The 26990-nt window shown below is 36.6% G+C and overlaps 1 protein-coding gene across 1 annotated transcript in view; it reads right to left on the minus strand.

Annotated features, from left to right (window-relative positions):
• COL12A1 (collagen type XII alpha 1 chain) overlaps positions 1–26990 on the minus strand; it is a 99514-nt gene that overhangs the window by 31320 nt on the left and 41204 nt on the right. Inside the window, exons 21-46 of the mRNA XM_075145329.1 lie at positions 26529–26668; positions 25215–25344; positions 24011–24156; positions 23603–23732; positions 22650–22789; positions 21750–21879; positions 20193–20332; positions 19776–19908; positions 19639–19665; positions 19185–19327; positions 16585–16714; positions 15546–15685; positions 14331–14460; positions 13478–13620; positions 12334–12463; positions 11257–11399; positions 9561–9690; positions 9248–9367; positions 8472–8618; positions 7535–7651; positions 6944–7090; positions 6394–6468; positions 5702–5841; positions 3550–3673; positions 3203–3346; positions 807–971 (exon numbers count right to left, since the gene is read on the minus strand). Of these exons, the coding sequence (XP_075001430.1) occupies positions 807–971; positions 3203–3346; positions 3550–3673; positions 5702–5841; positions 6394–6468; positions 6944–7090; positions 7535–7651; positions 8472–8618; positions 9248–9367; positions 9561–9690; positions 11257–11399; positions 12334–12463; positions 13478–13620; positions 14331–14460; positions 15546–15685; positions 16585–16714; positions 19185–19327; positions 19639–19665; positions 19776–19908; positions 20193–20332; positions 21750–21879; positions 22650–22789; positions 23603–23732; positions 24011–24156; positions 25215–25344; positions 26529–26668 (3384 nt within the window). The remainder of the gene's footprint in view (positions 1–806; positions 972–3202; positions 3347–3549; positions 3674–5701; positions 5842–6393; positions 6469–6943; positions 7091–7534; positions 7652–8471; positions 8619–9247; positions 9368–9560; positions 9691–11256; positions 11400–12333; positions 12464–13477; positions 13621–14330; positions 14461–15545; positions 15686–16584; positions 16715–19184; positions 19328–19638; positions 19666–19775; positions 19909–20192; positions 20333–21749; positions 21880–22649; positions 22790–23602; positions 23733–24010; positions 24157–25214; positions 25345–26528; positions 26669–26990) is intronic.

The raw sequence follows: 26990 nt of genomic DNA on the forward strand, positions 1-26990 counted from the left end.
ATACTTCAGAAAGTTTTATTACCAAAAAGTCTGTGCCATTATTAATTATCAGCCAACTTCTGTTACATTTGTCATACTGTGTCCTGCTCTGTCATAGATGTACTGTTAAAATCTTTACTCATTACTTTTAGTAGTAATGTGACAAATTGTATGGAATAATAAATTAACCCCCCAAATATTTTAAGAGTCTAATTCATAAGAAGAAAGGAGCACAATGACACAGTCTTTCCATTAATATTTAAGGCATGAGTCAGGCTGCATAATAGCTGTCAGATTCACAAGGAAAAACTGCAGATTTACATGGCTCCTCAGGAGCCAGCGGATGAGGCATTTAGGGATTACCCAGTTGCACATGACAGGCCTGAGAATTCCTCATTTTTGCCATAGAAGGATTTCACTTGAGTAAACATCTGAACTTTACTTAGATAATTTTAGAACAGCATCATACACTACAGCTGCACCTCTTTAGAACCCCTAGACCAGTGATAAATAAGAGACCTGTTGTGTCCCCCAGTTCACATCAGGCATCGTTCTACTTCCTCTTAAAGAGCAGTAGTTCTCACTGACTGTTACTCTCTTTTTGTTATACCAGTACTTTTGAAATGTGAGACAAGATTACATAAAACGTAATACCTACTACAAAATTTTTAAAAAGTAACTTGCTCCCTTAAACTATGTCCAGTTATTATGAAACCTAACTTTTATATACAAATATTTCTTTTGATGTACCTTAAATGGGACGGCAACTGTAGTATATAAACAAATGTGTTAATTTGGGAAAAGGGAAAACAATGTCTTCTACTCACTTGAGGTAGCTGTCTCACACACAAAGGTGACAAGGTTATCTTGAATCTTTTCAAAGGCATCAAAGTCATCAACAATAAATACATGACGCTCACTGGGCTTGCTGGCAATCTTGGCTAGCTCATTGTAATCTACATCAGCCACACCAACCACAAAGACACTGAAGCCTGTAAAAGCAACACTTGTTACATGAAATGTAGTAAACATACATTACCATTTTTCAGGTCAATATTTCACAAACCATCTCTATCATTGATTTCTCAGGCTCTACCTAGTCTTTTATCTGGCCTTCACTATGAGCATACATTCTGGACATCCTTTCACCCTATCAAAGCTTAGGCGGGATTAAACTGATTTTTGCATCTGCCTTTCAAAACTTCCTCTTCGTTCCTTCATTGATTTTTGTCAGGCATTATCCAATCTCACACAGCCTTGGCTACATATTCCCCTCACTCTTTCATACAAAATGTACAATCCTCTCAACTCTATAGTATCTTAAATCTGTTCTGTGTCCAAAATCTCTGTGCACAGTATTAGTTATCCAGTTCTCTGTCTGTTGCCATCGCCTGCATTTCATGCTTCTCAGTTTCCCTTTCACTTTCTTACGGTGGTATTCATCTCACCAATTTTTACTTTCTAAGTTAGCAACAAGTCTAAGCTAGTTGACTAGCTAATCAACAGACAGACATGGGCAGATTCAGAATACAATTCAACTCACCTCCCTAAGATGTTAACTTCAAGATAGAAGAAGCCATGGTCTGTGGGTGCCTATCTGTTGTTCTCTTCACTAGCCATAAAAGGACCCTATATGATGACCTTAAACTAGACATTTAGTTGTTAGATGGCTTAAGTCAAATGAGAAGAACCCAGACCCTAGAATTTAATCATATCACTAGGTGTAAAGGCATAATCTTCCTTGTGAGGGTGATTTTCCTCTTCAAATTCTTAAATTAGCATCTCCTTGCCTCCTATGTCAAGTTTTTGTTTCCTGCTATCTTCTAGCCTTTACAGAATTCTGTCTCTGACTCATTTCTTCATTTTTCTTCTCCCACCTAAGCCTCCATGTGATAACTTGACCTCTCTTTGCCATGCCAGAAAACAAGGAAGAAAAAAAAGTCACTGCACAATTCAGAACTATATAGAAAAAAAATCTCCCACAAAATTTCATTGACAAGAAACTGCACAGACATCGGGAATGCTGATTGGAGGCTGAAAGCAGAATTCACATTTATTGCAAATGATAAAGCTATCTTTATTTACATTTTTAATTTGTCAAAAAGAAATGGGAGATAATCGGTAGCCGATTCTGGTTAAACTTTGGCTGAAATACTCTGTCCAGCTTTGAGCACAACATTTAAGATGCAAAGAAACCAAAGCAAGTAGAGAGGAGAGCAAAAATGGTAAGAGGTTTAGAAAACATGATCAACAGGAGGTTGAAGGAAATGGGTTTGTTTAGTCTAGAAAAGAGAAGACAGAAAGAGGAAATGACAACAGGCTTCAAATATGAAGGCCCATTACAGTGGACAGTGATCAATTGCTTTCCTGGTTAACTAGGGAAATGAAAAGACGACAATAGTTTCATTAGCCTGAAGAAACACTTAGGTGAAATGTGAGGCAAAGCTTTCCAACTATTAGGATAGTTAAGCACTGAAGCAGATTATTCAGGGAGACTGTAGATATTTTTATGAATAGGTTAGCCAAATATCTTTAGAAACCATCTAGACAGAGCTGGTTCCTTCAGATCACAGAGGCAGAGAAGATGACCGCTTCTGGTTTAGTGATTTCCATAAGGAAGTACAACATCTCCTTACTCAGGGAACAGGACTCCAGGTGGTTCATGCACTGAAATGCAAAACTGCTGGGTGCAGGGACAGGAATAGATTATTAGACTCACATAAGCCACATTCAGCAAATCTGAAGAGGAAGTGCACACTTCTCAGCTCAATGAAGGAGTCAGTTCAGACCCAGCTCCAGCAAGAGCAATTACTTTAACTGGAGATCCACTGGTTTATACCGAGTGAAACATAAAGCTCAAAAGGCCCATTACATCAAAAGCATTAGAATGGAGTACACTTCACAATGATCCCTGGGGTCCACACAGCAAGGAGAGAAAGAAGTAACAAAAGTCGTGTCTATGAAATGATATGCATGAGAAATTACTTGAGAGCCTTGGGAAGCCACATCCTTCCCCAGAGAGAAGGCTAGAGAAAGAAAAAGTAAGTCTGGCCCAGAGAGTCTAAATTCTTTAAATAGTTTTGAGTTTTTCCCAAACACTCAGAATATGTTCCTGAGTCGATAAATGATGAGTAAAGGATTCCCAGATAATTGAAGCACCACTTATAATTGCATTGCTTAACACATAAGGAAATGAAACAGCTAGGTACTGTGAATCGCTTACCAGAGTGCTGTATGATCGTTGCTGCTTTCCTCACCTCATCCTGAGACCGACCATCTGTGACAACAACAAGTACCTTGGGAACACCTCGCCTCATGCCACTCTCCCAAGTCAAAACCTTTTCTTTGATAAATGTTAGGGCTTTGCCTGCAAAGTGCACAATGAACAAGGAATCAGCCATATTATCCACAAGAGAAGAAATCCCTCACTTTACTTTGAAAGGGCAATGGCCACACAACTAAAACAGAAGAACATAAATACCTAATTCTTCAGCCATGCAATATTAGGATAATGAGGCAGTTTCTGAAAACATTTTATCTTAAAGAAATATAATTACTACTCAAAATTACCTGTCCTTGTGTTTCCTCCTCTGTACTGAATATTTTGAAGGGCTCCCAGGGCCTGGGCCTTGTCATCAAATGTATTCAGTTTAAATTCAGATTTTGCCTCATCACTGTACTGCACAAATGAAACCTGAAATGGAATATATCACAGTGTTCAGTCTAATACCTCCATGTTCAGCCCAACTCTCTCCATTGAAGTGTGTACTGTGGTATATTAGGAAGCATTAAATAATTGAAAAATCTTTTTCATGTATGTATGATTATGCACATAGATACATATTTACAAACACAGATATCATCACAGCAATGTACACACAACACTCTTCTTTCTCTTTCATGTACGAAATGTAATGTGACCTTAAATACATATGATTAAATTTTTGCTATTACTATGATGCAGTATATATAGTGCCTATTCTCTGCTTCTGAGCAGATGTACAGTATCTAAAAAACCTCTTCCATGTTTTTTATGAAATACAAAAAGATCTTGGTAATAGAATGTCAATAAAGTTGCATATATACAAAATTGTGTACTCTTTTGCCTTAAATACTGGAGTACAATCACTGAGTGTTTATTCTAAAATAATGTTTAAATTTAAATATTGTATATGTATATATTTAATTTTGTTCCTTTCACATATTCTGTAAAATTGCAATATTATACTATACTAATTTGATGTTGAATAGACATCTCTCTGTATGTATATATTCACATTTCTTGAAGTAAATTCCCCTTTTTAAATTATTACTATCGAATTCAAAACCTGAGATTGTTGCAACTATCTCAAGAGGTATGTGACAAATATTTTACTAAACGTTAGCAGTTATATGTCTCTGTGACAAATATTTTACTGAACGTTAGCAGTTACATGTCTCTGTCACCTCTATCAGGCCTTCTCTATCTCTAGCCCAGGGACTCATAGTAATTCACAGGAAAAAAATACAAACAAACAAACAAATGGAAAGGAAAACTACATGGTATAGATTAGAGCTAAGAAGGATAAAGAACGTCTGAGACAAAGCAAAGTATGAGGGGTACCTTTTCCTTAAAAATATGTCTAAGGAGTTAAAGATAGGGAATCATAGACCTAAAAATATGCCTAGAAGATGAAAGGCAGTTCGTGAGCAATGTAAATAGTTTTTATAGTTACTGGGGAAAATCACTCTTCCACAAAAAAAACCACCTTCAGCCTTCTAACCAAAGAAGATGCATTGCACCTGCAGGTCATTGCAATGCTCCAGAAATACCTTGTTTGAAACTCTCTCATGTCTCATGTTATTCACTTCATCTAGTGAAAGAGAAATGGTTGTGGGAACCTAGGCAGTGATCTCATCCAGCTTCCCAAAAGCAGAAGAAAACCAGTAATGGTGCAAGGCTTACAGTAAGCCTAACAGGAAATGTCTCTGACATAACCATGATCAGCCCAGAAATCCTGAAAGTCTATTCCTCATTAGCTATTACTGTTCAATCTTTAAAGATGCATTAATTTATTAAGAGGACTAACTTTTCACCTTTTCATACTTTCACTATGCCCACTGTGGAGTGGACCCATGTTATCTATCTTTAGGATGGGATGAAGAGACCTCTGGAAGTGCCTCTCGAAGGAATTCTGCCTACTTACTTACTGCAGTGGGATTCTAGGCAACTCAACCAGACAAGGCTAATGGCAAGCCAGCTGGACTCTTTACATGCACAAGACACTTTTCCTGCACTGAGAAATTAAACATAACTCTCACTCGACAGTCAGACTGTCCCCAAATCAGTTTTCTGATATGACAGACAAAACCTAGCATATAACAACTAGGCAGCGTGCCATTTGTTGATGCCCTATACAAAGAAACAAAAATATAAAATTAACCATACATTGACCATACATCACCCCAGTTTCTCTGCCTGGAGGATTCCCACACACTACAACTTTTGTCTTTCAGAATAGTAGCCTCTCAGGATAGACTGGATTCCCTTTGTATTTACAAAATGCCCAATATATTTCATAAATAATTATACATGTACACATGTACACTTGCATTGTACAACAATCTAATATAAAAAAATGACAGCATTCTAAAAGAAAGGAAAAATCAGATGTAACTTTAGTAATTCAGCTTCATCTTCAGTTTCCCTCCAAAATGTACCCAATGGAAATAACAAACCTACCTGGATTCCAGCAGGATTAATCAAGTCAAAGGCTCCTACTGTATCAAAAACAAATTTCACTACTTTGTTGAAGTTATCATCGCCAATACTCCAGGAAGCATCAGTCAAGAATACTATGTCTGCTTTGGCACCTCTGCATACTGAAAGACCAAGAAAAGGAACACTTAAAACACGTCATTAATAGCACTGTTAAATAAAGAGCATTACTTCAAAATTTGAAAATTCAAGAATGACAAATATTCAGCAAACTTCTGTTACCACGCAGTCAAGCTGGCAGATGGCTTATGCTCAGCACAAAACCATTTATTAAAAATTTTGAAAGAAAAGTGCAAGAAATTAGGAAGAGCTCAAGAATCAAATGCAAATGTTTTAAATGACATTTCTTTTCTGAGCAGCTACCATAAAACATAAGTTGTCTGCTAAGGGCCAGGCTCACAGACTTGCTGCAGAGCTATAGAATATCATCTTTTTTTCCCCAAATGTATGCACCTTGCTGTCCTAAACCAGGAAATTTTGGACTCCAGTAAAGCTCAACAGCAAATGGATGGCATTAGGAAACTGGTCTCAAACTTCATTTCCCTAAAATACTGTGCTAGTTTTAAATCTATTTAAACTTATGAAAAATAGAATTAAACCCTGAAGCAATGCAACAACTATGTAAAAATACTGAATAAATCTACAAAGAAACATACCATCCCGAGCTGGAGGGATTGTGGGAGGTGGAGGAGGTGTAGGTGGCAGAGTCGGTGCCTCTGTAGGTTTGAGAACTGAAATAAAATAATTTTTTTTTTTACTTTATATAAATTATTTCATTCAAGGAAAAATTCTAGATTATGTATTATATTACCACACAGAAAGATTCAAATCTTTTATCGCTAACCTAAACAATCTATAATTGGCAAGGAAAAATTTCGTGTGTTACAACAGTAATGAGATTATAGCTGCTGTTCAAACAAAGGTACATGGTTTCATTATAACAGAAATGCTTTTACATGAGTAACACTGCACTCTGATAATGCATGCCAATTTTTCATCCAAGTGCTAGGAAACACTTGGTTTGAAGAAGAGCATAAGAATTTTTCTTTCCCTCATAAAATCCAGTTGACATTACACTGAGAGAAAGAGGAAAAAAGATCACTTACAAGATACATTGAAAGCCATTTAGGAGCAAGACAAATTCTACAGCTGAAACAAGACAAGTCCTATAGCCAAAACTTAAGGTTCACAGTACCTATTACCTACCTGTACGCTCCCTCATAGAGACTGGAGGTCCCTCAAGGTTAGGGGTCTGAACAAAGACGGTAGCATTGTATTCTGTTTCTGGTGAGAGACCAGTAAAACAATGGCTTGTTTCCGATCCACGTACTGTGATTTCCTGTCCTCTGGAACCTGTCAAAACAAAGCCCAATGGAAAGAAAGTTAGAACCCACTTTTAATACGTGTGCAAGTAAGTGTAGAAATTAGAGACCTCTTGCGAGGGGGTTGGACAGCACAGCAGTCTTGTTCTTGTCCCATAAAAGCTTTTCTAGACCAAGATTATGTGGTGATTACGCACCCTGGAGCGCACTGGAGAGTGACTACATTCCAGTGTACATGTGAAATCCAGGTAACTGGCAGATTCCCACTAAAGAATGTTAACTTGACAATAAGCAGCACTCCCTCATTGCAGCTTTTTCACCACTTTAGAAAAACAGGTTATGTTCAGAGCTTTAAAGCTCAACTAGATGCATTATGGCTTCTGGTGGAGGCTTGCCATCATCCCAAATAAGTGGTGCTGTCACTGAAATAAGACAATTATGTTTCTAGAAAATGCAAAAAATAAAATGCACTTACCATCAGCTGGGTTTAGCTTCAGTCTGTAGGAAGTTGCTGACCGATGAGCTGACCATCGGATACAGAAGGTATCCCAACCCACTTTGTAACTTGTTAGATCAGTGACATTCAGATATACTGTGAACAGAGGAAGAGATAAATTGCTCTCTGGAAAACAGTATGTAATGGATGTTAAATGAAGCACATCAAAATGAAAATTATATTAGCAATGCCGGTTGAGAACTTTATTTTTTTTAAATATTCACAGAAGGAAAGAGCAGTTCTAGTCAAATCTCTTCATTTTCTGTTACGCCCTAGAGATCCCAGCCTAGCTATTTACAAAGGCCCAAAGTCTGATACCCTTCCCATATTGGGTAACAGCCCGTTTTATGAGTTTTCATATGAAGTAAGTTGAGTTCTTTATAAAATAAGAAACTTCCAAAAATAGAAATCTGACTCACATATATGGTAGTATGAAAAGAACGTACTGAGTCAAGAAAACTCAGGATGCTTGATTTATCTTAACTGAAGAAATTTTTAGAAGTTTCTTAGCTGAGGCCATCAACAAAATCATCTCCTTCCGAAAAGCTGAAGTTTCAGTCACTAGACATTCCTGTGAGATAAAGGCAGAGTAGCAAAAAGCCTAGACCTGCTTAGCATGGTTAGATTCTGTAGCACCCTGGAGACAGTTAAAGATTGACTCCAGCTACAGCTGAATAGAATTTTAGGAAACAGACTAGAAAATTTTATATCATCAAATCATTACTTAAAACTGTATTTCCATTACTGTTCCCAAGTTTAGTGTTTTTTAAGATCTACATCATGGACAGATAAGTATTCTCCATGAGAGGATATTCAGACTTTCTAACAACCAGCTTTAAAAATCCTCTCTTAATCAATATTATCTCAGATCAGCATATATAACTAGCATGACTACAACAAAATTATTTTGACTTACATGTAGTGCCTTGATCTGTCAAAGGTATGCTCATTCCAGAATCATACTGGGCATAAACATTTACATCGTAAGTAGTACTGGGAGACAGATTATGCAAGGTATAGGAAGTCACTTCTCCTACAAAAACCTCCATGGGATCATTTGAACCTTGAATTGAAAGGAAGCATTAAGAAAGTACAGAAAGAGAGAAAGATTCATGATTAGGTGAGCTACAGTCTTTTACAATCGTCATCAATCGTTAATCTCGCTTTTTTTGAAAACAAAACATACTAATTACTTAAATTTTAGCATATTAGACTGTTGCAAACAGAACATACACATAGCTTTACAAGCTATTGAGCAATGTTTGTGTTTAATTTAACTTACAGAAAAGTATGTATATTGTTTCACTGTCACATAAAACAAAGGTTCTGAAGGACATTAGTACCTAAATACCTATCCAATACTCATCTCACATACACCAGAAGGACAGAGAGGTATTAAAGAGAGAAAAACCAAGTCTGGTCCAGGACTTCATCTAGTCACTGTATTAAATTTTAACTATACAATTCAGTCTCTGTAACTGAATGTATGAAGCACTGTATTTGATAGTTTGTGCTTCTTATAAAATACTGATAATAAGACTTAAGCTTCCATCAAAATCAGTAAAAAAAAGAAATAAATAAATCCTTTAACACTAACATTCCACAACGCATATGATTCCTATTCTTATCTCCCTTATCTTAGCTATTCACTATTCTGGAAGTGGTATACTTGGAATGAACAGGTTTTCTTACCTACAGGTTTGTATACAATCTTATAGCCAAGAACAGGGGATGGTGAAGGATCCCAGGAAACTCTGAATCGTGTATACCATTCATCAGTTATATACATATTTTGAGGAGGAAGCAGACCAACTAAAAAGAAAGAAAAACGCTCTAATTAGACTAGTGACTGGTTTTCAACCTCTAGAAACTTACATTGTAACTCTATCAGGTAACAATCACATCAAAGACATAATTAACATAATGAAACCTTAACAACGTTGGAGTGCTCAAGAAATATGTGCCTTAAATTTAAAAAAGAATATACAATATTAAAACTAATTACCAGTTCTGCCATTTCCAGTCAGTTGTCCACCATCTCCATCTTCGTACACAGCCACAACAGTAATTTTATATGGTGTATCTGATTGCAGTGGTTGTAGTATCACATTATTTCTTATCCCAGGAACTGTTGTCTAGAACACAAAAGAAACAGAGGTAAACAAACTCACAGTCCTGTAATTGACCAATAATGACAGTAACTAGAACTAAAAACTTGTTTTGACACTTGGCGCACTTTTTTTTATGTCCACTGTGGATAAAGTCATTTGGGATATCTTAAGGGTTATAGCCTATAAACAATTATTAGTATTTTTTATTTTAAATTATAAAACATTGTGGTCAGCACAAAAAGATAAATCAAATTGACTCTTCAGACCCTACCCTCACATCAGACTGAGATGATGCTGCAGTTCCTCACCAAGATTTCAGTACTGTTCCCTCATAGAAAGGAAAAAGTCATGATGATGTATTTGGAGACAGAATAAGGGAGGAAAAAGCTCCTAAAATGGGGATGGAAGTCAAAGTCATTCACGCTACTCATCAGTTTCATTTCTACCGTTTCGTTATCCTCATCTTAGGATATTTTCTTAGCAGAAACAACGTTTAGTTTGAGAAGGAAGCTCTAAATATTTTGATATGTAAAAACAGGCAGGCCTGTTTATGCATCCCTCAATCTCCTCCACTTCCTAGTGTAGCCATGCACTATTGCTCCCTTCCAATGAAAAGGTAGGTATAATCCAAAAAGTGACACTGCGCCATAAAATGGCCATAAAGCACTGAAACTATGGAAAGTAACTTGAGGTATCTATCTCAAAAGCATCTCCGAGTCAATATTTTCATTATTACTTGACAAAAATTTTCAGTTGTTTGAGACATGCTATTTTTATGAAACGTCTAATTTTCTGCAAAGAAGATATGTGTGTTGAAAAATATGTGAGTCCTGATTAACAGGTCCAGTAGGGAATTTTCAACCACTGAATTTTCAGCATGCCCTATACAATAATATATAAGCAGTAATAGCATTTAAATAGTGGTCTATACATGTTAAATTTTGGCTGGTGGCAGTCAGCAGGAATTCTGCCATTGACCTCTGTAGGATCTGAGTTTGGCTTCGCTATAAACACTCAGAGAATTTTATAAGCATCAGATTAACTTGTGCTATCATTAAGCTGCAGGAAATTAAACACAAACACTTACAATTCATACTGAATCTTACAAAAGCAAGTTAGATGCTGAATCAAAGTTACCATTGCTTTCTTATTAAACTCTGCCAACTCTCTTCAATTTATAAAATGCAGACTTACGTTTATTCTGTATCTTAGCACACTGACTTCATAATGCATAGAGTATGAAGTAATAGATGACTATTCACTGTAGCACAATGTTTGAACTAAATGTCAGGAAGCAGGTTCTGCTCAGAATCTTCTGATTAATGTGTGACAGACATATTTAACATTATTTTACACACAAGTTGGTTCATTAAACTGTATATGTTCTGTGACTTTTTGGGAAAAAAAACAAAACAAAACAAAAAACAACCTGTTTCATACAAACCATGGCTTCTCAGCATTGACAACAATGACCAAAGAACCCATACAGCATGCAAAGTGTATTACATGTAAAACAGGTGTCTGCTTTTCTGTAGCCTGAAGAATCAACTGAGAACATCTCAGTGCTCAGTAAGGAATTACAGAACTTACATATTCATCGATAGGGTCTCCCACAGTGGGTGAATAAATGATTCTGTACTGCCGGACTGGCCCATCAGCATGGTCCCATTGTACAGAAAGGCTATTTGTGGTCTCATCGAACACTCTCACATTCCTTGGACCACTGCGAGGCACTAAAGAAAGAAAATATAGAAGGTTGTATGGAGCATGATTCTTCCAGTTCAGTGTCACTCTCACTGACTCAAATGCTGCCCTGAAGCCAAGGGCCCTCCCTGAAATCCTGAATAAATGTATACAGGTAGATTTAGTCAATGATCATATAGCAGTGCCTGAAGGTCTTAAACAGAAATAGGGCCTTAACTGGAGGAACTGGAGCAGTACGGAAGGGAGAGAACATCAGAGGTATGTGCAAAGTGAGCACCTACATACATTCTGCTTCTCAGACTCTTGCAGACAAGTATAACTATAGCCTGTCACATCTGCAAGTTTTAGATGAATATGGGGATTTAACACAGGAAGCATAGAAGCAGCAAAAGAGGGGTGACCTATTATTGCCATAGACAGTTTCTTTACACGTTATTTCTAGAATGAATTTTAAAGAGGCCAAGCGTAAGCCAACCAAGATCCCACAAGCTAAGTGGTAACAAGGAGGTTTTGGTGTTTAGGCATCTCCAGCAAAAAACAAGCATCTGGGGAGGTTGACGTATACAATTATCATGTAAGACACAGAACATGAAGCACACTTTTTTTCTGTTGACAGCAAATTCTACCCATCTTAATGGGCTATTTTTTTTTCCAAAAGACAAATTGCTATTTATCTGTGATCACATTTTAAAGAACAGCCTTTAAACTCTTAAACATTCAAATTAGGCTTATTTCACAAGTGAAAATTACTTTGGTGATTATGCATATACCACAGCTGCCAGACAACATAGCAAAAGCTCCCTTCCATGAAGGCCCGTAATTGCTTCAGCCATAACTCAGATGCATTGATCTCGGAGTTGCACTGAATGGCTTACACTATTTGTGATCGTAACCAATTTTATAAATTCTTCATACGCTAATTTTGACATATATTTCACAAAGCAAGTACTGACTGCGTCTTACATGTTCTTCCCTGTGCTTGGCTTGGATTTCCTTCTCCATCTGCATACAGAGCTACAACATTTATTGAGTAAGCAGTGTCAGGAGTCAAGCGCTCCAGCATCACATCACGAGTGTTGCCTGGTACCACAATCTAAAACAGAAACAAAAGGCACCTATATAAAAAAAGCTTCAGTTTATACCACGTCTTGTTAGAATGAACAATTTGAATGAAATATAGAAAAACTGGGAACATGACCATGTTGCACATTTTCCAAGAAAAATAATACAAGTTTAAAATAACCAAACAATATTGATAAAAATTCAAGAGCAGGTGCAAAAAAAAATGACAAATTCATTCTGCAAATAGAATTGTTATTTTTTACATTTTACATAAAAATAGTTCAGAAAAAAAAGAAGAAACATTCAGGAACAGAAACAAAAAACGTAAATTCTGTCATGGTTTACTGACATATAAAGGACATTTTCTAACAGGTACTAATAGACAGGGTCCCACTCATGTGTGAAGTAATATGCAAATGATGCAAATGATTCATTAAAAATTCTTACACTTCCTTACATAAAAACATATTCATCTATACGTGTACAATATGGGTGTACATTTTGTGTGAGTACATTCACAGGCTTAGCTCTAAAACTGCACCTGGATTTCTACACAAATCCAAGAACTCTTACTTCACATCTGGAGGGCAAATTTTTACCCATACCCAGACTTACTGCTCACCAAGACCTACTTAAACACTAATGATTTGGGGTAGACAGATGGTTTAGTGGTAAAATCACATAAACTTGGCATCTGGTTTCATAATTAAACATTTCCTAATAAATATTTGTTGTTTCCTTCTCTCTTTTTCAAAAAAAAAAAAAAAGGTTTTATTTTAACTCATATTTACCTGCAATATGATAAAGGATACTCAATCCTCAATACTCAGTTTTAAATGGGAGAGTCTTATTTCTTATTTCTTTTATTTCACCAAATCAAGCATTTATTTATAATGGACTAAATTCCTGTAGACACAGTGTTTTCAGCTCGGATACTCCTGGGCAGACAGTTGGCCTGAGTTTATTATTATTGTTCTACACTCGTTGAAGGAAGCAATATCCTCCACACACTTTTAAGGAATAGTATAAAACCTAAATTACTTACAGATTCTGATGGCCTTGGGCCAGACAGTGGAGAGTAATTAATTCTATATTGCTGTACTGGACCTGGAGCAGGTTCCCATCGGACATTCATGCTGTTTGGTGTGGGATTGTAAACTTGAATGTTTCTTGGTGTTCCTCTCTCCACTAGATCAACAATATTTTAAATTAAGTTTTACAAAGTTGCTTACATAAGTTCTAGTTCTACTTAAATTTACAACAGTGCTCAAAGGAAGCTGAAAAGCACATCAGCCCAAGATAAACACAGTACTTTTGTTACCCCAAAATCTACAAATCTAAGAATCTCAGTGATCAGTCTTTACAAACATCCCTGCCAGGGAGCAAAGTACATATGTTTATGCTGCAAATTGAAGGTACAATCATAACACTTTGTTACCCTATTGTTGATCAGACAGGTATGAAAAGTAGCCACAAACTGCACTTTTTAGCTCATGCAGATATTAGGAGCTCTAACTCCCTGGAAAATTTTAAGTACATGGTAGGGACATAAGCATGGATTAACATGAATATTTTCCATTTGTTCACCAGTGTTGCTACTGGCACTACAATTAAAATTTTACTATTGTGTGGAGCTAAATAGTAAGTTTGCTGCACAACATAAAAGCTGAGCTTGCCTGAGATAAGTGGACTGAAAGCCTCCACCCAAATAAGCAAAGAAAATGGAATAAGTTACAGAGCTGCAACCGTAACCAAGCATGTAAACAGAGTTTCTTACACTTATGTTTTAGCTTTGGGGAAAATAAACTTCCACATTTGATATAAAATCAATTTCTAACGATCTGAGTCACTCACACAAAAAATCCCAACATTTTCTTGAAAAGGACTATTTTACTTACAAGTTCTTCCAGTGTCAGAGACACGTCCACCATCCCCCTCTGGGAAAACTGGAACCACGGTTACAGTGTAAGGTGTGTTGGGTTCAAGAGTCCTCAGGATGACATAGTTTGTGTTTCCTGGTACTGTGTTCTACAGATTTAAAAAGAAAGGTAGGAGCATGACATTTACATAAATACGCAAAAAGTTTAAGCTTTTTTGTACCTCCCTTACTCCTCCATCACATTTCATTTTTAGACCAGATGTGATAAAAACTTTACAAAATGTGAAGCTTGAAGTAACAAGGTTCATGGTATCTTCTGGAATTCCCTTTCAAGAAGGTTCTGTCTTGGACTTAATAAAAATGGTTGTTAAGTCCTATGCTGTCCTATACAACTCCTTACAGCTGTCTTCATTTTTGGGTTCAGATCCTGTTCTAGTAACAGTAGCAGAATCTGCAGTGATCTCTTTAATGACTACTATTTAGCAGCTCAGAGGCATTAAAAGGTCACTTTCTAAATCAAAAAATAAATATTACGTAACACTACAACACGCTAATGACAAGAAGTAATGAGCAGCTCATGTTAGAAAGTAAAACTCAACAGCATTTAAGAATATTTATCATAAGTATCTCTAGATGCTATTGAAACAGTGGCAATTCATGTACTCCTCATTTCACAGGCACATCAAACTGCATACATGTGGAAAAAGAAACATGAGTGGGAAAGAATAATATTTTCCCAGTCTGCAACAAGGGTTCTCATCTTCAAGATTGTTTTAGCTCTTTAGCAATTAAGTAATTGTAGAAGATTAGAATAAGACACCTATGTGGATTTTTCTGCTTTCACAAATATCATCCCAGCTGGCTGCCTACATGACTTCTTAGCAGTAAAAATGGGTAGAAATGAAGTCTGCTGACTTTATAGCCTGTTTTACACCCTGACGTCAGCTTCACATTCACACACACTGCCCTAAGAATAAACAAAAAAAAATTGTGGGTGGTATTAAATCCCTGTGCTAAGAACTAATTATTGAAGGTCTACTATGTAAAATCAAACATCTGTAATACATATGGGAGCAACTGACTTTCATGGAGTTGCTCTGCATTTTCTCCAGGGTAGCTATGAACAGAAAAAAAGCCAGCGCATAGGCAAACCCACTCAACAGTATTTCTCTCACTAGCACCATGAGCTGCAATTCATCTGAGACAGTTAGTGAGATCCACACAAAGTATTTACCATTTCTTCTGCACCTCCAGCTGTAGGTCCATAAAACACTTTATACTGGCGAGGACTTCCTTCTGCATGATCCCATCGAACGTTCAGAGTACTGGTGGTTGGGTCATAAACTAGCAAGTTCTTCACAGTAGTGAGAGGTTCTGAAACAGATCAATGAGCTGTCAGAAATGTGGAGCCACATTCTCTCACCTGTGCTGCCAGATCATGCCTATGTAATGTATCATTAGAAAATATAAAAAACAACAGGTTTAATAGTTCATGTTAAATATTATTTGTCTTCATTACTCAGAACACATCAGCCCCATTCAACAGCATAAGGAATGCTAAATATAGTAAGAAAAATTTCTTTCTGGACACTATTTTAGAATTATACAATTAGCTCATTAGGATTGTTTTCCTCATTCCTTACTAAACACATTGCTATGTCTGACTTTCCATTGCAGGCTCGAAAGTAAACTAAGTACAAATTAATTGATAAGTTTATTAATAAATGTATAGTTAAATAAATAATTAATTAAAAATAGTGAATTGGTTTTTATGCCTGAAGTGTCTCTGGTAGCAAATCTCTCAGTGGTTTCTATAGCAGGATCAAACAGGCTATCAACATAAAACAGTAGAGCCTGAAAGTGCACACTGTAAAGGTCAGCCTCTGAACTGAAAGTGCTGACAGGAAAATGGTAAACTTATACTTAACAGCGCACATATGAGAGTCACATGCCTTCAGATGCTTTAAGGTGTTTACTAAATTGTGGCATAAGACAATTAAACAGATTAAAATGAGGAAGAAGTTCCATAGTAGCACTAGAGTTTCTCTCAGCCTTAAAAGCTGGGCATTGAGTCTAAGGTAATGGTCCAGGGTTTCTCTACAGCCAGTAGACTGAAAGGCCTTCTTACTTTAGATACCTGAAACCCATCAAAGGACAAATGACAAATACAGATGGGATGAATTTCACCACAAGAAATTTTTCTCAGCTAATTTGAAAAGCAATACATCAATATTGTTTCACACCTAATAGGAAGATCTCAAGAAGTTACTTACTGGTTCTGCCTCGTCCTGTCATTCGTCCCCCTTCACCATCTGCATACATTGATGACACAGTAATAGCATATGGTGTGTCAGGCTGCAGCTTCTGTATCACCACACTGTTCTGCCGCCCTCCAACCATAGTCTGCAGTAAAACAAAAGAAAAAGATTACAATCCCTTTTATGCTGCCCCTTTTATGCTTACTGTTATAGTGAAGAATGTAAGCATTTGATGCAGAGTGAAAAATTATATGATATATCATATGCTGCAATGCTCTTGTGACTGACACTGGCAGTAGACATTGAACAATAATAATATTTAGTACATATTCATCTTAGCAAGTTTAGACAGAGTCCAGTGACACAAAGCCAGTATTCTTTAAGACCTCCAAACTTGCATATAACCACAACTATATATCAATTGCCAGTTCTGTGCCAGCACAAAGCTGTTTCTCCACATTGCCTCTGACTATATCGTACTGACATCAATGAGAGTCTTTTATTCATTTTGACATTGGGCTCTGTATGCTTCACTCTCAGGTGGAATGCAAGCATGGAATAAATTACAACTCCGTAGACCCCTAAGGTAGATTTGATACAATATCAACATTGTCTCTCTTTGATTTCAAAAATTTTACAGCATGATACTTCAGCTTCCAAAACATCTTTGTTAAGAGTCTAAAATCATTATATATCTTTCATTTTCATTTTTCTTTTACAAATAATCCTGTAATCATAATCTCCACCAAGGAAAAGATTTACAGTGCACTGAGAATAATACTTAGACCTTCAGCATTTGTGAATCTTGAGATTTTGGGGTTTTAATTGTGTGAAATTACACTTGCTCAAGAGCATCCTTTGTACTTTTAAGACTATCTGCACATTTTCAAAGCCTATTCAGCTAATATGCTTGTCATAACACTTAAAAACTTCAGATGATGAAGAACTGATAATGAGCAAGCATTTATACATCCTCACATTTCATAGAAGTGGATTATTTTAATTTACAACGAAACTTTTCATTTGTACTCAAGTGTACAAAGCTCAGTTCAAAGCATGAATGCTTTTAGCATCCCACCATGGCTGCCTCTATATTTTAGTACCTATTTGTCTTTCAAAACCTGACCCTAAATGATCATGATGGTCTCTGGAGTTTGGTGTGCAGTTTTTGCAGAGTTGTCTTCAAACCACCTGTGCTCTTTCTTGGTGCTGAGGCCATTAAATGTCAGACGGAGCAATAAAAACCTTCTAGAAATTCTATTTTAAATATTTCAGTGGGGACACTGCTGTTGTTCACCAGCAACTGCAGTTTAATCAAATATCACAGTAACAAAAAAAGCAGACAAAGAATTACTATTGTATGACTGAGAATTATTTGCAGGCAGACATTAAAACGCCATGAACAGAGCATGAGTATTCTGTGTGCTCTCCTCAGAAAGAGGTGTCTTCTCTGACTGCCACTGCTGGACTCTATCCAGTTGTGAATAATTAAGTCTATTAAGTCTATTCCTTGCACAAATTTCAACAGAATGCCCATAATTCTTTTTTCACTCCAGTACCAACAATTAATTAAAGATATTAATTAACCTTACTGTTGTTCCTTATTCTTCTAATGATTTCTCATTAAACTTGAATTCAACTACTCAATTCATACAACAGTTCAATTACCTCAATTCAAATGCATGTTGTTCAGAAGAGAGTAAAAATGGGTGCACAAGTATCCAACTGATCCTAAAGTAAACATTCCTAGACACGCTTCTGAACATGTGTGATCTCCAATTACAGGAACAAGCTAAATGAGTGTGGTTTTCATCTGAGACTGTTCCTCTGAGTCATTTGGCAGTAACCACAACAGCCTCCCACTGCAGAATAGGGCATTTTTAAGTAGCACACATTTCTGATAAACAGGCTGACTGAATTACCATTCCCAGGCTGTGTTGCATAGGCCGCCAGTAGTCAACACAGCTCTTGCTGACGATGCAGGGAAAGCTGGCTGTTCATACGGTACTGGCTCTCCCTATCATTACAGCTGCTGAATCATATTAGAAGACACTAAAATACCTTAAACACTTCCCTAGCATATGTTTCACAGGGATTTGGTTTTGCAACTGTCGCTTCTGGGTGGTTATTCTGTCCCTAGCGTGGTAAGAGACAGTCTCAACTGTCCACAGTATGTTCCACGACAAAGTCCCTCTGATAGCACATGAACTACACTATGAAAACAATGGAAAACTCTGGACTATGGAAGTAGTCATGGTCATTCATACTATTGATTGTTGTGATAACTATATATCTATGACTTGTAGTCTCATGTGCTGATTGACTTGTTCCTCAACACATTTTAACTTTATTCTAGTTATATATATAGATTATGTGATTTTTCAAGAAAACAGGCTGTATCCAAAGTTATTTTTTCTCCATAAAAAGCATTCTATGTTGGATTTGAAAGGGGAGAAAGCAAAAGGTGGGAATATATACTTATTCACTATAAATATAAATCTTCACCTAAAAGGTGATTAATATATACACTGTTGTGCTTTGAAAATAAATTATTCTAATGGATTGCAGCACTATCATTTAAGGTTGAATAACTATAGCACTTCAAAATTAGTTACCGACTGTTCAGGGCCATCCCCACTGATAGGCTGGTAAACGATCCTGTATCTCTGCACTCGACCACTGGCAGGATCCCACTTCACAGTCAAACTGTGTGAAGTTGCATTGTACACCTGAAGGTTTCGTGGGCCACTCTTTGGGGCTGAGAAACATAATGAAGAAAAGAATAAATATGTAATTCAAGCAAAAAGCAGGGACAAACACTTCTTTCATACTTTTAGGGCTGCATGAATGCCTGACCAAGAGCAGAATGTATTAAGTATAAGACAACATAAACTATAATGTTTGTAAAATAATAAACGTTTGGTAATCTAGTGTTTAGTGTTCTTCCAAATACACAATAATATTTATTAAATGATCTCAGCTTTTTAATGTCAACATTCCTCACAGTTTAGAAAAAGATAACTATGAGTTTTCTTTAATAATACCATACCTGGAAATTCAGATTCTTACCTTGTGTGGTGATAGGCACCAAGGGTACTAGAAAAAAGTAGAAAGAGTTTTCAGAATTCTTGCATGTGTATGCCTTCCGATTTAATAACTACATGCAGAATTGAATAACAACATGCAGAAACCCTTTATTTACTTACGTGTTCGTTCACTGCCAATGAGGTCATCACTTTCTGATTCATCAGGATAGATGGCAGTAACTGAGACATCATATAATGTATCTGGATTCAAATTTTCAAAGACCAAACTATTCTCATCCCCATTTAAGATAGTCTTGTGGAGAAATTAAAAAAAAGTAAAAAAATAAATAAATAAAACCAAAACAAACAAACCAAAACAGACAAACAGAGAGTGGGGTATAACTGAGTAACTTTTTACACAGTACCATCACTACAAGTGGGTGTAACTATGTGTTCTACACCTTCTCACTGAATTTCCATTGAGCACAACAGGAGGGTTTGCACGTTATAGGCCATTTATTAATTACATTTCTGATTTTAAAAATATACCCTCTGAGAGACTGCCCACAAAATCTTATGGGGACTATCTATTCTTACCTCCTGTTTTTCCGACCTTCCATAGGGTCCCCAGGTTATTCTATACAGAGAGACATCTGGAGCTCCATGATCCCAAGTTCCTCTGAAACTATTCGTGGTTACATCTGTGATTCTGAGATTGACTGGTGCTGGCACAGGCTCTATTATGAGAAAAGGGAAAGTATTCCACAAAAAGTAACTACAAAATAAATACAGTTAAACCAAGGAATTACTCAGACAAAGAATTTAGAACATTATGTAGAAGATTCATCTCTCAGTTACCATGCTTCTAATGACTAAAATAAAATGCTGTAGTATAACCCAGCCCATCGACACTAAGCAAATCATCCTTCATAAGGTCACATGACCAGGTCATCACCAGATAGAACAGACGTAGCTCTACTGACCTCAGTAGAGGTCACAACTCACATGCCTGTTCACAACAACTGAAGTCCTAGCTCTTACATTTTGGAGTTAGAAGGAGTGATTATGAACTCCCACACACAGAGGTCAAGCTCCTGCATGAGTTTCTCCCAGATCTTAAAATTCTTTATATAAGCCAAATAAGTCATGACTGAATTACACCACTTATTTAGAAAGAATTTACAGAGGTTAACTGTAGGTTAAGGAGGCAAAATATTATAGCCACTGGAAAGAAATGAGTAAATAGGTAAAACCAGAGAATTAAACTAAAAATAATTTCTTTGGCAGAGCCTTCCTCTTTTTCCTTACACACATATTTACACAAAACCACAGCTATAGAAGAAAGGCTAGCACAAAAGTAAGAAAAAAACCTCACTAACATTTTTAAATACACCAGGCTACAAAATTAAAAATTCAGAAGAAAAAAAAGAAAGAGAGCACGTGCATGTTTTTTCTCTTTTTTTCACATCAGAGTGAGGGGCAGTGATAAGGCAACATTGCTCATTTCTATTCTAGCTCTTCTGGTTAGCTGTCTTCTTAAATCATAAGCCTAGATCAAGACGAGGGCTTCTCTGATATCAGCTTTCTCCTTTCAGTCTGTCACTTCCCTTGTATGGAGATCGGCTCTTACTGTTTGTGCAACACCATTTCCTTGCCTCTATTTGCTGAGATTACTCAAATGCTGCCTTTATGATTCTCTAAAAGTACAGGCTGTTTTAGCATTCCATGGTACAAAAACTCTCTTGGATCAGAAGCAAGATCATGTCTCTCTAATCCTCTAGGCCCAGTTTCCTACTCACTTTCCTAGATTCCTGCATAGACTTGCTAAACCTTTCCTCTGCCCTCATATTTTCTTACTAATTCTACCCCTACATTCCTCCTTCAGCCTCTAAACACAAATAGTTTTGCTTCAGTTGCTGGTCTGTCGCCTCTCTGCAGACTGCAGGCTCAGTGTTTACTGCAGTAAGACACTGAACTCATCCAAGATTCCCAGGGATTATTATATTGCAAATAATACTACAAATGCAAGTAAAACATTCCTCAGATAGATTAAATTACAGTTCCACCTAAACTCAGTAATATATTGCAACACACACAACTTACATAGAACATAAGGCAAAAATAACCACAAGAAGGGTTATTAGGAAAACTTACGAGTGACAGCTTCTGCATTTATCGGTAGGGATTCCCCTTCATCGTATACAGCAACAACTTTTAGATTATACAGTGTTTGGGAGGAAAGGTCAGAGAGAGTAGTGCTGGTTTTGAGTCTGTCGATTTCCACCTAAGCATAAAAATAGTGACTTCAGAATTGTAAATTGTTCTATTTCTGACTCTGCATTTGATTAATGACAGAAATTCCTGTACTGAAAAACAGAAAAGTATTCCGGACTAAAATTTGCCATTTACCCTTAAATTTACACCTGAATATTGAGTGCTATCTACTAACTCCCTTGCAAAGTATATTATCTCAGATACTAATACTACTTGTGGATCTTCCACTGCTTCATTCTTTTGGAAACGAGGATGCAGACTGCATTTCCAGAAAATTCTGATTCCCTTACAAAAACATATTTAATCCTCCAAGAGCTGATTCATGCCTAACAGTGCAATTATGGAAAGCTTGCACATAACTCAAAGACATCTCTAACAATGGTCACACATGTTCTGACAGTGGGCAAAGGAGTTAACATACCTTTATTCCACAATCCTGTCCTCCTAATTGTAAGCTGTTCTTAGAGCTTGGCAAGATAAGTAGAAATGGCAAGAGAGTAGAAATGGCTATTTATCAAAGCACAGGAAAATTCTCCAGTCAGTTTGAGGATTTTCCCTCTCTGAAGGAGGAGGAGGAAGAGGGAAGTACATAAAGAAATCTATCTCATGCTTATTCAGTTTCCAAGAAATGAGTACCCTTTCCTGACTGCAATCACCATGAACTGATGTTCTTTATTCTCAACGGTGGCTTATAATACTACTTTTACTATTATTTTAGTAACCTAGCTCCTCAAAATAAAACTGCCTCGTAGTACTTTCAAAAATTTTTCTGTCATTTACCTCCTTTACATCAGCTTCATCAGCTATTTTGTATCTTAGTATGTATTTTCGAACTTTCCCTGGGGCAGGATCCCAAAGGACATTCATGCTGCTGTGAGTAACATCCTGAATTGTTAAGCCTCTAGGTCCAGGCAAAGGTACTGTAAAAATAATGACAGTAGTAAGCGAAAATGCTGTTCACAGCAGAGGTATAGGTCTCTCACAGAGGGAATTAAATTCTTTTCATGCATTTCATTGAAATGGAGGCAATCACTTTCTGGGAAGTTCCTTGCTCTGGCCATTAGATGAGACAGTTTAAGAGATTATTGTCCCAGCAATGAGCAAAATAGCTATAAACTATGGTAGCTTCACTTTCATTAAATATGAGCACATTACTTTTAGAAGTATCAGTGCTTAAGATCGTAACTTTTGGTGACAACCGCCACTTTTTCGTGTACAGTTAAGGGTTTAACATTTTTTAAGAACATACAAATGACCATACTGCGTGCATCTAGCCCAGAAACATGCCTCTGCCAGTAGGAAATGTTTAATGAAAGATGTTTAAGGAAAGGAATAAAAAAGGAAGCCATGTTTAGATCAATTTTTTTCTTAGTATAGCATGTTTCCTTAGCATTTTCTATACTTAAGAGAATGTCTGAATTCGGGAACAAGGTTTCTAAGTTAATGCAAGCAAAATTGAGACCTTTTAAAAGCACTATAACCTCAAGATTGTCAAGCCAACTTCCTTCATTATTCAAGGAAAAAAACTCTTTTGTTCCTCTTTTAATAGTTGGTCCCTTTTCATTGAAATTGCCTTTAAGTTCTTTTGGAAATGTATGAGTGTTAGAAAATGCATGAAACATGGAAAAGACTGTCTTCTAAACAAAACAGAATATATAAAAACTGTTGCATGAATGAAAATTAAAATCAAATGTTGTTGAAGCAATAACAAAGCAAAATCAAGATGTCCATACATGTCACTTCTTGGGTGGTGAGTGGGTCACTGGTGATATCACCAAACAATACGTAAGCTGTTAAAGTGTACTCAGTATTGGGGATGAGATCTACCAGCTGCACCTCATTCACTGATGGTCCAACACGCATCTGCACATGAAAAATAACACACCATGTTTAAAATTTGAAGAAAGCAATGGCAGAAAAGCAAGCAATGATTTAACTTCAAGGGAATTTTGTTTGTGAGATTCACAGTATATTTACAGCTTCCTGACTGATGTCATTGTATAAAATATCCCAGTAAGTTCACTGCACTTCAAGAAGTACATGCCAGTCTCTTTTGACTATTATGATAGATCAAGAAAATCTATCAGTTTTTCATAATTTATTTTTGGTAGAGTACAGGAAGTGAAGACAAATTCTCTTACTTCTTTCTCTGTGGTTGGGACTGTGGCATTCACAGGTTCATATGTTAACAAATAACCAGTAGCTCCATTGAGAGGTTCCCATCTCACTTGCATGGAAGTTGATCCAATGTCATAAACATTCAAGTTTCTAACTGAAGAGATTGGCACTGTCAAATAAAAAATATATATTAATTTATTTCCTTCACCTTCTTCACTTTTCGTATTTCACATCACAGGTAGTACCACTGAGAATATTGCACATGGGTATTAGGGTACATTATGGGTACTAGAAAGGTGATCTGCAAGTAGTGGCATTTTAAGTGGTGCTTAGTTTAAGAATGAGGTAATGGCCATCACATTTTGGATATGCTACAGATTTGGTATACACGCAGCTAAAATTATCTTACAAGTCTGCACTGGAACACTTGAATATTCTAAAAAGCAACAGTAACTCACATGAATGCTCTAATATGAAACAACATGACTGGTTTGGGATCTGTACTTGTAAAAGGATTTTTTGTACTTTCTTCTTGTTTTCTATATTTCTCAAATTATTAAATAAACATCAAAAATTACCACAGACTTCACAAAAATCATGTACATACTTTAAGAGTTTATGACAAGCCTAATAGAAAACAATCAAAGAAGTGAAATGAACACCTAATATTCAATATTCTTACAGAGGCAGAAAAGTCACCCTATGTTGCATTCAGCATAAATATACCTAAAATCAATCACGTAGACAGCTAATAGCAGAAACATGGCTAAGTTATGTCTCATAGAAGTGACATAATTTTGTTGAACTGACTTTTTGTTAATCTTATAAAATTACAATGAATTTCTATAGCATTCTGGCTGCTAGTAGCAGAAATTAATGATCTAGCATAAAAATGAAGGAGTACACATTTGTATACGATCAGATTTCAGGAATTTATAAACTCTGTCTTGTTATTCATGTCTGTTGCTCTAGTCTTGTACAGCCATGCTTTATGAGCCTGGGAGGAAGCTGGGACAAACATTTTTTACCTCACTGCAGTTTCACTTTGCTAAAGTTTTCCAGCCAAGATCTGAACAACCAGTGTAACACAACATAATTTGGTCATTCAAATTAAAAATTTTGTTTCCTCTAAGAAGAAAGTCCCATAGTGCTAAAAGTTCTACTGGACAGTTCCCCAGATGCCAAACTGGCTGTTAACATGTTATTCAAGTTCCATTTCTAACTTACAAGTTGTTTCCCTGCCGATTAGAGGTTCACTGCTTTCATCTTCTACCACAGAAAACACGTTAACAACATATTCTGTTTCAGGTTTCAGATCTTTCAGAACTGTCGTTGTTTCCATCCTGCTTACATAAAACTACGTAAAAGAGAAGCAATGTTAACCGCTGCACAAAAAATGCATTTGTAATCTTATCTCTAAGAAAAAAAATCATTCCTTGTGAAACCAATGGTATGAAACAAAAAATAAGTATTGTCTTAATCTTCTATGTATTTTGTCTGACAGTATATCATTACTTTTGCAAAGCAAGCTGTAGGGAAACCTCAGACACTTGTTTTCAATAGAGCTGGATATATCTAGCAGCACTCACTGTGCATCCTGCTTTCACATGTTTTACACTTTTATATTACTCAGCAACATAAAGAAAGTGCCAGGGATATATGTTACCACTTTGGAAAAAAGTTTTAAACACCCAGGATAATCTACATGGTTACAGCACATGGCATTAGAACACCTTGCAGAACAGAAATGCCAGCAAGCAGTCAAGCTGTAAAGTCAGTGTGCACTGGAATGACTGCTCCAATCTTAATTAAAGGCCAAATCCTGAGGTCATGACTTACTAAGACTAAATTCTCCATGAGTCAAATCTGACTTAAGATTTAAAAGCCACATTCAAAGATTGGAAGTTCAGAATTAGGTACACAGGGGCGCTTAACTTCATCCTCCTAAATACTATTCTGTCTGGTTGGAGAGTGACGAGCAATTCAGATTGCCTAGAATCAAGGGTTGCCGGTTACTGGCTCTCTGTGTAGAGAAGTAAGAACCACAAGATGAGTTTGACCCTGTGCATTAAACAGTTTGGAGGATATGCTTAGGCACAGATTCAAAGTACTATCATGCAATGTTAATCTAAGCAGTACCTCACAACCACTGTCTTTTTTTCTATTAACAAGAAAATGTACTAAAAGGACAGTGAGCCTACCCATGAGTACGCTCAGAAAATTTCTACTACAGACTTATTTAAACCAATATATGACAGTGGAATACAAACAGAAAGGAATTACTAGAAACACCTGCCAACTATTTTTAAGAAATACATTTTACTTCTGGATGCATGATTTTAAAACAACTAAAGTCATCTTTATGCTCCTACTTTTTGTAATTTTTTGTATCATTTACCGAGGCATGATATTCTTGACCTTGGGAGCCTTTTTTCATTTACTGTTACACCATACACAGCACAAACTTCAGAATGACATTACTGTGATGCGGAAGTCCAAGGTTATTATGGACAATGTCAGAGATGAACATACAGTACTAACCTGTTGAGGGCTACCTCCAGAGGTAGGGTAATATTCAACTCTGTATCTATCAACACTTTCAGGAGGTGGACTCCATCTCAGTCTGAAAGAACGAGGTGTCACTTCTGAAATAACTAGGTTAGAGGGAGGTGGCAAATCACCTACAAGTGCAAGCAAATTAAAAAATTATTAATTTATCTTATATCATCAGGAATAAAAACATGAGACAAAAAAAATTGCTTAGAGAAAAAAAAAACACTTTAGGTACTTGCTTCTGTTTCTGTTTCCTCAGGAATTCTTAAAGCAACTGCGTGAAGAGAGAGATCACCATCACAACCTCAAGACCAAACAAGCTCTCTATCATTCCTACTCCACCTTCAACACCAGTGTTTCACTGGAGAACCATTAGCTAACATTACTGTTTTTCCACGCCAGGCTTTGCTTTTGGGCTGTCAGACATTAATACTTGAGCAGGGCTGCTGA

Source organism: Calonectris borealis, chromosome 3 (assembly GCF_964195595.1).
Source record: "Calonectris borealis chromosome 3, bCalBor7.hap1.2, whole genome shotgun sequence".
Classification (NCBI taxonomy): domain Eukaryota; kingdom Metazoa; phylum Chordata; class Aves; order Procellariiformes; family Procellariidae; genus Calonectris; species Calonectris borealis.